This window comes from Polypterus senegalus, chromosome 7, assembly GCF_016835505.1.
Source record: "Polypterus senegalus isolate Bchr_013 chromosome 7, ASM1683550v1, whole genome shotgun sequence".
Classification (NCBI taxonomy): Eukaryota; Metazoa; Chordata; class Cladistia; order Polypteriformes; family Polypteridae; genus Polypterus; species Polypterus senegalus.
Window position 1 is genome coordinate 152,618,116 of NC_053160.1, and position 14,391 is coordinate 152,632,506.

Consider the following 14,391-nt stretch of genomic DNA (forward strand, 5'->3'; position numbering starts at 1 on the left):
ACGGACATCATATTTTGCACCCAACACACTTTATTTACACTATGTACAAGTTTAGTGCACTCACGCAACCCCAGGGCCTCTGCACCGATTTCCCCAAAGTCCAGGGCCCACAGTTCTGTGCCTTGCTTCCTGGCCGCCTCCTGTCCTCGCTCTCCAGCTCAGTCCGCTTCCTCCCGACTTCCACCAATGACTGGAGGGAGGCGGCCCCTTAAATAAGGCTCCCGGATGAGCCCCAGGTGTTCCGTCCTTAGCCACGCCCAAGCGTGGCGGAAGTGTCGGCTGTCTTCCTGGCAGCTCTCCGGGTGCCACACAAAGTCTTCCCCCCGGCACTTCCTGGTGTGGCGGAAGTGCCGGACTCCCGGGATAATTAGGCACCGGGGCGCCGCCTGGCGATTGCCACGGGCCCCTACAGGGCTGGACTTCAAAGCCCTGTACCCGAGGCCCCTGCCTAACCAGGACGGACGCCCCCACTCTGTCTGGAGGAGGCACTCGCCCTCCTCCGGTCCTCCAAGGCGTCCCGGCCGGGCTCCAGCCCGACCGGCAACCGCACGGGATAAACCGGCATCGGCGCCGCCTGGCGTGACCACGGGCCCCTACAGGGAAGGGCTTCCATGCCCTCAACCCGTGGCCCCCAACAGAACCAGGACGGACGCCCCCTCGCGGTATATATATATATATATATATATATTGAGTATACTTTATACATAAAATATATGTTGTCGTACCTCGCATAACTTCATGGCACAATAACAATTCAATACATTTATGGAGACTACAGTATTTGAATTTAATAATCTTCATGTGGGAAAAGCCTGACTCGCATAACTAAGTAGAGCCGAATAATGCAGTCAAGGAGCTTTTGAATTCAGCCGAGTGAAAAATGACGGCTGTCTGATTAACTGAGATTTTAGTTCCCTCTCCTTTCTCTTTCTCAGATCGCTTTTTGGAAAGAAGTCAGTTTCGTAGTTTTTATGAACAGTTCGAAAGTGCTTTTCCACATTTTCCTTCTTTGGAATAGCAATGATAGATTGACAGATCAGACAAATGCACTTCGATTGTGACATTGTGAGAGAAAAAAATCCTCTTCTAATTCCACATAAAGCCCATACCCTTCCCAAACAATTTTTAAAAAATTCTTTCTTTAGTCGATATAAATTGGAAGGCTAACTAGATCACAGCTGGAGTTTTGCAGTAGCTCGTGCGTTTGATTGTGCGTGCGGGTTGATCAGCGTGTTACAAGAAAGGAGATATCAGACTGGCCGCCCTGTATGTCAATCAAGTGGCAAATGCCACATAGGGAGGATATATGATAGACTAACATTTAAAAAAAAATTTTTTTGAATGCAATGCGATCTACCTGCACTACCTTTGCGATCTACCGGTCGATTGCGATTGACGCATTGGGCACCCCTGTTTTAGGGTTTTTGTTTTTAGCTGCTAGAAGTAATGTAGCCTGTTTCCACAGCTTTGGAACCATCTGCTGTTCAAATGAAACTTAAAAGTAAAGTAAAAAAATGAAATTGAGCTGCGCTGCACAAGATTTTGAGAACTTTTCCACTAACATGGCCTGGACCAGAACTTTTATTTACAACACAAAATAGGAAAAAGTTGGGATGGCATAGGTAACAAAAACGGTAAGCAGTGATTCAAAAATTCACCTTGACATGTAATCCATCAGAACCACTATAAAGACTGGATGTTTACTGTCTGATCAACTTCATTTTTATGTCAATATACATTCATTCTTACCTTTGAGGGCCTGTAGCACAATCCAAACAAAGTAGGGACAGAGCAATTTAAGACCATTAATGAGTTAAAAAGGACACAATGATGTGAGTAAAACAGATGATATTCAAAAGGTGACTTTAGTCATGTTTTGGTACAAAAAGCAGCACCCATTAAAGGCCTAGTCCTTTTGGAGGAAAGATTAGTGGAGGATTGCCAGTTTTCACTCAAATGTATGAGAAAATCATTTAAAAGTATAAAAACAAAATAAGAAAATCATTCAAAAGTATAAAAACAAAGTTTTTCAAAGACAGATTAGAAGGGGTTTGGGTATTTCACCTTCAACAATGCCTATTAACAGTACTTTGGCAAATCTTTATCAAGTCACACAAATTCTAGTTACAACTGTACTGTGCATAAAGGATGCCATATGTTAACAGTGTCCAGAAGCGCCATTGACCAACCTGAGCATGAAGGCATCTGGGATGGACCATAACACAGTGGAAACAAGTATTGTGGTTAGGAAAATCAATATTTCAGTTATTTTTGGAAAGAAATGCATGTTGTGTCCTTTGGACCAAAGAGAAGAGGACCATCTAGACTATTACCAGCTGTGATAATGCATAGTTGGTAGAGTTGACCAAATACAACCCCATCAAGCTAAACCTGCAGCAGACTTTGGTGTGGTGACCACCCAGTTTATTTCGGAGTGTTCAGAAATGACAAACTGTCTAATTTCATGCAAATATCCCATAATAATTGGTGATGGTGGACTAGGGCAGTGTAGAAAATGGATGGATGGATAAGGTTCTTTTTACATTTCAAAGAGCTGAACACTGAAATGCTAGTCTGGTACTGTGGAATATACATTTGATATAATAAATATAATCCATTATGTCTTAAATTAGTGGTAATAGTAGTGCAAAAAAAATAACTCACTCACCTCCACAATATTAAAAAAAAAAACAATATCAACATCAAGAATATAAGCTATATAAGAAGATAACAGTCATAATTAAGCTTTACGGGACTGTAGGAAAGGGTAATACCTTCAACATTTCATTCCGACGTCAAGTACACCAGCACAGGACACAGGACATAGCAGTGCTAGAAAAGGTCCAGAGAAGAGCGACTAGGCTGATTCCAGTGCTACAGGAGATGAATTATGAAGAAAGATTAAAAGAGCTGAGCCTTTTCAGTTTAAGCAAAAGAACATTAAGAGGTGACATGATTGAAGTGTTTAAAATCATGGAGGGAATTAGTGCAGTGGATCAAGACTGTTATTTTAAACTGAGTTCATCATGAACACGGGAACACAACTGGAAACTTCACACGAACATTACGAAGTTTTTCTTTACACTGAGAACCATAGACAAACCAAAGCTACTAAGTAGTATGGTAGGCAGTAAGACGTTAGGAACATTCAAAACTAGACTTGATGTTTTATTAGAAGAATTTAGTGGATAGGACTGGCGAGCTTTTTTTGGCTGAATGGCCTGTTCTCTTCTAGAGTGTTCTAATATTGTAATGTTCTAATGTTCTTAATAAATAAAGCCATGCGAAACAGCAGCTATGGTGAAGAAGACTAGATTCTCTGATGTGCCTCATGAGTTCTGCACAAAGCCCAGTATAAAATCATCTTGAATGCATGTAGTGCTTTACAACATCAGATTTGCAGCATGGACCCTGTATGTGTAGAGCTTGCCATGTTCTCCCAGCCTGCTCTAGGGGTTTGTCTGTGGCTATTCCTGTGTTCTCCCACTGCATGTTTGATTAATTGATCACAATGTGTGACATCGTTGTCAATTTAGATTTTTTTTCTTGCAATATGCCTAATGCTTGCATGATGGAAAATAGATTTTGCTTTTGAGAAATGTTATTATAAAAACTCAATAAACTATATGGTGCCTTTCACAAAATTGCAAGTAGTGATGAAGGTAGCAGAAAAGAGCTAAGTGTTCTCTGTAGTGTTCATACTTGACAGTTCTAGCATAAAATGTGGCGTTGTTTTCCTGCTACTTTTACTCGTTTTGCCCAAATATGATAGCTGACTTGGTCAGGTGTACTTCCTGTCAATTTTCCAATGGTTTCAGCTTTGTTTATTTATTCATTTTTTTTTTACAGGTTTCATGTTGGAGAAAAAAAATTATGTGCGGATCTAAACAACAAAAATGTGACGATGTGGATGAGGACAATGAAAAAGAAAAATCTAAAACCCCAAAAACAAAAAAAACAGAAAGAGGAGAAAGACAATCAAGTGCTGAATTATCTACTGAAACATCCATCTTCAATTACAACAGCATTGTTCAGAGGCCATTCCATTGCATTTATAAACTTTTACAAGTTTTTAAAGTTGAGTTTATTAAACAGTAGGTGACAGAATAGCTCAGTGCCACCCTCTTACCCACTGTTCGGTAAGTGCTATTAAAATAACACCTAACAATAAACTCAAGTCATCTCGTTGTAATATTATGTAGTATACATCATGGTGGTGACGCACTGGTTAGCATTGCTCTCTCATTCATCCACTGTATTTTTCACCAGAAGCTCTGTTTTATCACCCACATCCCAAATACAAATGTATTCAGTCAATTATTGATTCACAAATAACTGTGTGACAGACAATTAGAGACCAATTAGTTTTTCAAGCTCATTTGATTATGTAATAGCAAAATTGTCCTTCATATCTTATAAAAGTTATCAAGATACATTGGGCCCTGGATTGGCTCTCCTGGTTACAAAGCACAGCTTCCTTTTGTTTTTTTGGTGTAGAACTGATAGGATGTGATTTATGAGGAACTTCCTAAGATGTCCATCCGCAGTGTTTCAGTGCTGCCTTAATGCAGAAAACGTGAATATGAACATACATGGAGCACCTGCCTGTTATGCTACTGACATAAATGTGCAGTTTTAATACTAAAATGTTTTTAATTTGAAAATTATTATTGGCTAGCCATTGTTCAATGATGTAATTGTTTTTGTCTTTGACTATTTTTACTTTATTAAATATGCTCTTTAAATGTAAAAAAAGCATTCTCAATCACTTCATTTTTATTGTGTTATGTACGTATCCATCATCCTGTCAGTATGTCAGTTCCAGATACATTTAAAAAGCTAGCCAGTATAAACTGGACTCCTTCTAAAGACACCCTGAGATGTGACAGAAACCATATGAGTTGAAGGTCTCTGACCTAGCTGGGGTCTTTAATAAAGCATTTTTTGCAAGTCATAAGAATGGAACTGTGCATTTGATTTTTATTTATTTTCTGTACATCTGCATAAGCAGAAGGGTGGAAATTATTCCATCAGGGCCATCCCAATAACCTTTGCTCTCTTATTGCAGTGTGCCCAGCTGGCAGCACTCAACTATTTAGGATATAGTGCTCCAGAAATACACACCATCTTTCATGATACAGAGATGTGGGCCCTATAGCTAAAGGGTCTTTTGGACCCTTTGTGATCCAGCAACACAAATTCTTTCCTAAATCTTCCTTGTATGCCCTGCTCTGTGCTCCATCCATTACCAGCTATTGTCAATTTAACAGCAATCCACTTGTTCACCAAAAACTTAAAATTTGGAACCAATGTGTGATGAATTTCAAGGTATTGAAGCTCTTATCTTTTGCACTTATCTTTATATATAATACGCTACTGTGGCTGTTCGTTTGTCTGTCCAGGATTTTAAATCACCTGTAGCTTGCAAACTGTTTCACCTATTGACCTGAAATTTCGTACACATATACTGTGTGACGTCTACTATCCGTTTTTGGGATGATGATTTTTATCACACTTTTTATTTTTATTTTATTGTAGAATCAACTCTTGGCAGTGCGCAGCAGTGCAGCCATGCGACACATGCGTTCTGGCACCGTTCTCATCCTTACCACCTTTGCTGTCACTTCTCCTACCTCTTCATATCTTAAATCATTCTTGTGGCAGCTAAAGTGAAATATCGAAGAAAACGTACTAAGTAATTGCAACACAAACACTGACTTATTCAGTTTTAACGCGAAAAGATGCCATTGGAAGAAGAGAAGAAACAGGCCGCTAAGGTGGAGAAAATAAGAGCTGCTCAGGAAGCAGCAAGCGCATCAACCTCTGAGCAAACAAATGCTAAACGTACAGAGAAAGAGGATGAAAACTATAAAAGTCAAGTGTATTCACTGCGTATTAGTGTGCAGTGTGCCGTTACTGGTACATGATAATCACCTATTTCAACCTTCTCAGACCTATGCAGTGTTTAATTTATGAAAAACAATAGGAATTATAACAAGGCATTTCACACTTGTAGTCTGAATCAGGGGATGATTCATTACTTTGTTTCAATTACACACAAACATTTAAGTGAACTAAACATATCAATAAGCACCACATGTTTGTGTTGTGGACTTCTTTTATTGGGAAGAACAATTTTTTTCCCCAGGAAAAAATATTATAGACGGTGGACAACAGTTGTGTTTGTGCAGTGTCACATCTTCCATAATTATTTGGTTAATTTAACAAGCACAACTCTATGAGCAAAATGCCTCACCTTGAAAATGAGTTCCTACCCTGCCATTTACAAAAAGTTTTTCAAATAGAAAAGTGTAGAAAAGAAGGCCAGCATGGATGATGGCTTCAATTTTATTACAGTAGATGTATCAGGTGAGTTTCATTTAACTGTATGATGTTACGTATTTACTTTCCAGTAGTCGCCATATGAATGTATGCTCAAATCACGTCTACTTTTATGAAATAGGTTTAGAATACTTTAGAAATAGGTCTACTCTTCTAAATATTAATTTTAGAATATTTGAATAATATTTACAGCACACATCAAAGATTGAAAGGATACCCCATCTATGTGTATCACTTTAAGGATCTTTGATTTGGAGGTTTGATCGTTGGTCTCACAGGAGACTGCTATTCATGTCTCGTCACCTCTGTGTGTATTTTGAAAGATCTAATCACAAATGAATTTATACCATTTTTTTCCCTCTATAAGCTGTCTGATCGTGTGTGCAAAGGGCTGTAAGCTTGAATCAGGAAACTTGCTCTGATTAATTGATAATTGTGAGTAAGTTGTGGTAAGTTGTTTTACGCGAATTGTATTACTCATTATGCGGTGAATAAGATTCACAATTACCGGTGGCAGAAGCTTAGCATGACTACCACCGCACACACAATTTCACATATAATGCATTTATGTGTTTCCTATAGTTAGATTGGTCCCATGTCGGATCACATTTATACCTTATGCACACTGTTTCAGGGTTCACCAGCTATGACGTCGAAAGTACCTTTTACAAAGGGTCTTGGTACAGTTGTTTTGATCTGCAACAGAGTGCAATTGGTGTGTTCACATCTACCTAAAAGAACCGGGCATTTGGGGAACTCACACAAAATGAACTAGGTGTGAAAACACCTTGGAGATCTTTATATAGATGTTATATCATATCTCACTCCAAATTTAATTCTCCTATTACACACTATTTTCCAATATACAAATTAGAACATTTGTTAAAAGAGACCTAAACAGCTGTTCACATCTGACACTCATATCAGTCCCGGAGGCTACACTAGTTAGTCTTGATAAACACTCTCCCTTTCAATGATCCTACGTACTAGGGTGTTGTACCGTGTTAGTCATTATGGATGTAGTGAGAAGTTAAGCAAAATGACACCTTTAATTGGCTAACTAGAAAGATTATAATATGCAGGTTTTCGTGGCAGTTCAGGCCTTTAACTTCTCAATAATCCTAGGGATCATCCTATGGACCTCTCAGTCCTCATCTCAAAAGAGCAGTGGAGTTCAGCTGTTCATAAAATGCACTCTAGTTCTATATGTTTCACATATTCCACAACTGAACTAAAGGTATTTCATCAATCATATTTATCTCATATTAAGTTGTCTAAAATGTACCCAGGGTAAGATCCAACACACGAGCGATGCCATGAAGCTCCAGCATTTATACACTATGTTTTGGGATTGCACTAAATGAACTAAATTGGTGCATACTTCTTAAGATATCCTTGGTGTCACAATCACTCGTCTCTCTTTCTCTTAAGTGTGGTTTCAGTCTTGTTTTCCTTTTTTGTGTATTTAAAAGTTTATTTTGTTTTCTCTGTATTGATTTTGAACTAAATGGTTGTATCTAGTATGTCATTATACTTTGTTTGATTGTGTATTATGCCATTGTAATTTTCTCATCTTCAATAATAAAATAAAAATGTGTTTAAAATAAAAATAAAATAAAGGCTCTTCCTCCTGTTCTAGTTTGATTTCCCCTGGGACTTGTAAGCAAGCTTGCAGATTGAGATTGCAGAGCTCACACTTTAGTATAAGCATTTATGACTTTAGTAAGCCAGTTGGGACTTTATGTATAACTTGAATGTAGCTGCCCCCCCTCATTCTTTGGTCATGTCCTCAGTTCAAGACTGACTGCACTTCTTGTTGAAAGGTATTCTTTTAACAATATTTTAGAAGAAAAGGCATGTGGTTTTGCACATTGTGAGCATATGACTAGATGACTTTCATTTTTTTTCACGGATCTTTTTTAAATTCTTTACTGTTGTCCAAAATTTGTCACCAAAGGCTCCCATTCACTTGGAAACATTATCATCTCCATTCTCCATGAAAACATCAGTTTAAATTTTTTTTCCCTGCCATGACTACAAACCACAAAAAAAACCCTACATTTGGGTGTTTGGAATACTCCTTTAATTTTCAATTCAAAAATTGGTCTGGTGTAAATCAATGTGAAGATGTTGAATGATATTCTTCCTTGGTTTGCTTCCAGTTTTGCACCTGATGCTTTCATGACATGCTCTGGTTCCTTGCCTAATGCAAGAAGCAAGCTAAAAAATAAATGGACATCATGCTTATAATTTTTACAACTTTTTATTTACAAAATGTACATAACATTCCACAATTATTGATGTATAAAACAAAATTTGTGTCAACGCTTACATTTTTATCTTTATGTAATATACATCTGAGAATTATAAATTACAAAATAATTTGTACTCTGAATTTGGTAAGTTAGTCTGCAAAGAAGTAGTAAATGAGGGAGCTACTTTGAATTTTTTCTCAAACATTACAATAAAATGTTACCCAGATTTGGATCTTTCCTCTTTTAGTGGCTACCCACATTATGAATATCCATTTCAGTCCAACAATTAAGTCCAAATTGGGCAAGTTCTTATAGAAACCCATATTGTTTATTTTGTAATACACCAACATGGTTAAATTGAGCAGCAGTGCTCTACAGAACTTATTGAAAACCTTTAACAAAAAAAAAATTGAGATTACATGTTGCAGTGGTTTTTAGGTTCAAATTCCAGGTTGCTATCTGTCATTCGTATGTAGGCAGAGAAGGCTGCTGTGTCATCTGAGGGTCCCAATTTTGAGACTTGCTGTTGTTTCAGTGGGGATGAGTAACTCAAAGAGGGTTATCGCTATGAGGAAATTTCCAGGCCGTGAGAAATGGTGACTGGATTTGCATGGAAGGAGGTGAATGTGATGGCAACGACAAATGCAGTAAGCCTGAGGTTCTTCAGATCGTAGACAGATGGAGATACATGTAGTGACCAGGAAATAGAATGAAGGCAAAACAGCTCTGCTCTAAAATCTTTGTAGAAGCACCCTTCACTTCCTCTGCACTAAAGAGATCAAGAAAGAAAAGCTACGGCCATCTGACATAAAAGTAAAATTGCTGAGAAAGGAGTAGACGGAATCAAGGTGAAATACCCAGGTGACAGTCGAGAACCAAAAAACACAAAGAATCAAGCATCTAGCAAGTCTAAATCAGTGATTAAAATAAATATTTAAAGAGTCATAACTACCTATTTTCTTCACTCCTAACTAGCACAGAATGCAGGGTTTGTCCTTTGAATTTCAATCTGTTATTTACATTTTTTGTGTGTGCTGCTGTCTTTAAGTGGAGCTTGTATGATTAATGTCGTCTCAACGGGTCCTATCAGATAACTTGGAATTGACATTGTTTCTATTAATTAACCTGGCTGTGGCCACTGGAAAAAGACCAGAATACAGTGGGAGTCATCCTAAGCAAAATATTATTAACATATTTTACGTATGTCATGAAGGAATTCCCTTTCTGCCAATGTTCATACCCTGAGCTTGTATGTAAGTCGGAACTTGTACTGAAAATGTCCATTGATGGAAATATCTGCAACAATGCATAATGGTTTATTATTTGTTTTTTCTGGAATAAACATTTCACACTTATTAATACATTGACACTGAAGCAATATTACTATACTTTAAACCACAAAACACAAATAATTTGAGCAATTTAAACTTTTGATGAGAGGTACCGGTCATTTTTGATGCATAAGTTCACACAGTCAGCAAAAGTAAGAGACACCACTAAATAATGATTGATCCCTCAGCAGTGATGTGTTGTGTTTGCAGAAAGAATTGCTAAGCATGACACGTCATTATCTCTGCAGCTGTTCACCCTGAGATGACATGGCTGGGAAGCATATGCTGAACACTTGGAATTACACATGACAGTTTGTATCACTCAACTAAATGGCCAACTGCCGACTGAGCTGCTTAACTGTGATTGATCTTACTGGGCATTTGGCCTTTTACATTTGATGTGTGTGCACAAAAAACAAAATGACTGAAAATGGTGACAAAGTCCACAATGTGCAGTACTTTTCCCTACTGTTAGTGAAGAATGCTTCATTTTTATCTGCATCAGAACTAGTTTGTTCCCTTCATAAGTGAAACACTGAAGTTGCCAGATGAAAATGTATTTGAAATTCAGTTAAAAAGAAACGTTTTGTGGTTTTATGTGCTTGTTTCTTTCTGCAGAATCGCCATATCATGAGACTACGTAACCTGAGACGTGCCTGTAGCACTGTGCTGAAGTTACTGGCATAAGTAACTAAAGTATTACAGTGTCCATACTAAAAACAAATACACAAAAAGTACAAAAATGAAAACTAGAGAATATGTCTACAGTTGAATAAGTGGCACTCCTGTAATTTAATAACCCTACCACATGTTGGGTCAAAAGAGTTCTCCTTTAGTGCAACCAAAAAAAGTCTGGGTTCATGGGCAGCCCCTCCACATCAGGATATGAAATGGAGAAGGTTGAGACCCTGAAGAATTTCTTTGCAGTGACACTTTCTTTGTGGAATTTGTATGTTGTTTTCATGTTTTCTCTGAGTGGTCTCACTTACTCCCACATCCTAAAAATATGAATAAGTTGATTATTTCACTCTGAACTCACCTGGTGTGGCTGTGCGTCTGGCTGTGACTTGTGATGGACAAATGCCCCACTTGGTGCTACCAGGACTTAAACTTCTTATAATTTAAACTTCTTATAAATAGATAGCTTGATGAAAATAAGTTGTTTTCTATTTTGTAACACACTGCAGCTTCTACCTTGGAACATTCACACATTTGTCTCCCTTTTTTTAGGTGTCTGAGCATTCTTCATAATGCATACTGTATTTAGGTAAACGAGTGTACTATTATAGCATTTATTGATATGGAAGCATCTTGAAAATACAAATCCTGGTGTGAAATTTGGCATGTGTTGGTTATTCGTGTTTGCACTTTGTTGTCTAACCAGAAAATTAAGATGTGTCCAATAACAATAACCAAGGTGCAATCCTTAACTCTCATTGCAGCCCTTTTATTTTTAACAATCTACCTGACTGCACATAGCACAGATGCTATTTTAGCCTTCAAAAGTTGGGTCACCTTGAAAAACTTAAAACATGCTCGAGAAAGGTAAACTTTGCTCCTGAAGTTCTGATGGTGTCACTGGCTGTTTTTTTCACACTTTACCATCTTCTTGATTGCAGCACATCTACTCCCAGGGTCCATAGAAATCAGATAATGCCGTTGCCATTTTATAGCAGAACCTGTACTGTTGCTGAGAAAGAACAATGACCAGTAAGTAACTCTTTCAACATTAGTATGAACATTTCATGTCAGAGGTTCTGTCTGTACACCATAAGGCAGCACACCTCAAAGTGTGCCAGACAGGACATTCCTTGTGCCTCTACCTTCTTTTCTTCTGCTCACAGCACAGGCATGCTGTAATTTGAACTTAGCCTGCCTAGACAAGCACACTCATCAGAGGTTACAGGGGTCAAACACACCACACATCATCAATATGGCTGAATATAATGGCATGCGTGACAGGCACAGCACAATCTAGCATTAAGGTAAAGACCTAACAGGAAAGCTGAGTGAGTCTTTTGTGTTTGTATTCTGGAACGGTGCTTAGCGTGCTTGACGGTGAGCCAACAGGTTTTTAGCTCCATTCCCACTACAGACTTTCTGTGTGACGCTGCCCAAGTTGCTTAATCGCTCAATGGTTTGGCTGTATACATTTAAAAAATAATTTTCTTTAATCCTGTCATTTGTATGTCACATTTGATAAATCAGTCCCTTCATTATTAAATGTTCCTTATCCACTTCAGGGTTGGGCATAGGACAGGTGCCAAATTTGGATGGGAGGTGTCAAGTGTTTTAAGTAAATGTGCCCATAAAGTCAGGAAATGTAGCACCCATCCAATTTGCAAACCAGTTTAATTCAGCCTTAGGGGCATCCTAACTAATCTTGATAGGGCAACAGTACCTTAAATAAATCTGCAATGTTAGAAAGTGTAACCCTTATCCAGCCATTATCCCATATCCAGAGAGCAGCCATAGTCAACCTCATTATAAGCAAATGGAAAACCAACCTTGGGTTTTCAGCCCCAGTCCATCACACCAGTAGTAGTGCCAGAATGTCATAAAAGGCTGCGCCAAAATTTGTCACAAATGAACATACATTTTTAATGTTGTTAATATATACAATCATTAAAAAAAAATGTAGAAGTCTAGTCATACGAATGTAGTTGGGGTCATCATATTTTGTTCTTCAGTGCTTTACTTTGAATGCCTTTTTACTTTCTCATTTACAAGGTATAGGGGAAGTATTGTAATTGTCCAAAAATGTGATGTTGAGATTTTGATGAATCTCGAAGTTTTAGACCTCCCTGACTTTCTCGTATACAAAGTATGTGATATAGCGGGTCCGTGGCTACAAAAAAATATGGCCAGGTTTTAAATCCATAAAGTTGTGTCACTTTCCGTAGGTGCGATTGCCTGACTGTGGGGAATTAATGAGGTAGTTGGAGTAAGCTGCACTTGCACGTGTGGGTGCAATCATTCTCAATTGCTTCATTGGCTTCCTGCGGCATGTGATTAAGGCACTGCCTCATGGAGACGTGTGTGTACTGTATATATATATATATGGGCCGGCACAAGGGGAGAGGAGATATAAATGATGTAAAAGAAAGAGGTCAAAAGAACAGAAAAGGCAGTCATGGGAGATGATCCAGACATCAGGAAGTAGAAGGTAGCATGAGCTGGGGATCCGTGAGGGAACGCAGGTTGAGGCGCTCTAGGGGTTGGCTCATCCCACTGACTAAAAATTAAGTTGCCATATCATTTGCCATTTTGTGGCAGAGTGGTATAAGATTTTCCAGCACATTCAGCAGTGCGCTAAAGTTAGCAAAGCTAGCAACGGGGTTTTCACTTGCAGCTGGGGCATCACCAAAATGTTCATTATCGACATCAGGCTCTAACATGTTCTGCAGTTCTGTTTGTTTCATTTCACTAAAATAACCTGAAACCGCTGTTTATCAAGATATTATTCACACTTATCTTACATGTTTACGTCTCTCTCCCAGAGGCCACTACTGTACCCACATAACCTGTAAATTCAGTAAGTTACTAGTTGATAGCCTCCTGTAAATGTCAGATGTTTGCAGTGGTTATTATTGGTAAAAATCAATCTTATTTTCTAAACCTTGTTACCTAGACATACAGCATTAAATCGTCAACCATATGCAATATATGTACACTTTCCAAACACTTTCAAGAGTTAAACTTTTATAGTGATAAAACTAACATTGGTAGTTTTGCTACGTAAGTTTATAATTAATTGATATTATAGTCAATGAAGATGTGTATTAAAATATATGTATGCAGCAGATTCATTTTCATATGTTAAAAAACAAGTAATTTTAAAAGCTAAGATACAAAACAGTACAGGCCAATAAGCAAAGTGGGTAGGCATAGCCGTACATACTATACTGGCCTCGTGCCTGACTCAAACAGACACACCAGTTTTCACTCATAATGCTTAAGGTGGTGAGTAGTGCCTACAGCAGTACCTTCAATGGTGCAGAAAGAAGACTTACTTCATTCTTAATTAGCTGTGGTCGATGAATCCGCAGACTTTTTACAGCTTGGAAAACATCCAGCCTGCTCTCTTCCTTCATCTGCTTTGTGAGAAAGCTGGTGACACAGAAAATTCCACTTCTGCTGCATCCATCCCTACAAAATAATGGAGGCTTTTTAATGTGGCAGCATTTAAACAGAGGCTAAAATCATGAACATTTCTCAACAGTGAGCATCCAGTATGGTAACAATGGGAGATGACAACAGCAGACTCCTTGTACTCATCCCATCATCCTTATGACTTCATGGTTGGCTCTACTTTAATAGTACCTTTTCCTTTGTTACTTTATCATATATAATGAAAATATTCTGAAGGTTATCCCAAAACCTTTGGGTGCTACACATTTCTTGTGCCAACTTCTGCCTATCAAGTTACCATTTTGAATCTTTCTGAGTATTTTCTATGCATA

General features: G+C 38.2%; 1 protein-coding gene and 1 long non-coding RNA gene across 3 annotated transcripts in view; one reads left to right on the forward strand and one right to left on the reverse strand.

Moving 5' to 3' along the window:
• Positions 1-3,863, forward strand: part of LOC120532919 — a 33,862-nt gene extending 29,999 nt beyond the window's left edge. For both annotated transcript variants that reach the window (XR_005634408.1, XR_005634407.1), the window contains one exon: positions 3,850-3,863. This is a non-coding gene — a long non-coding RNA (uncharacterized LOC120532919). The remainder of the gene's footprint in view (positions 1-3,849) is intronic.
• A 4,723-nt stretch (positions 3,864-8,586) lies between these two features.
• Positions 8,587-14,391, reverse strand: part of LOC120532920 (receptor-type tyrosine-protein phosphatase alpha-like) — a 125,646-nt gene continuing 119,841 nt past the window's right edge. The window contains exons 28-29 of the mRNA XM_039759410.1: positions 13,942-14,077; positions 8,587-11,618 (exon numbers count right to left, since the gene is read on the reverse strand). Of these exons, the coding sequence (XP_039615344.1) occupies positions 11,553-11,618; positions 13,942-14,077 (202 nt within the window). The 3' untranslated portion in view covers positions 8,587-11,552. The remainder of the gene's footprint in view (positions 11,619-13,941; positions 14,078-14,391) is intronic.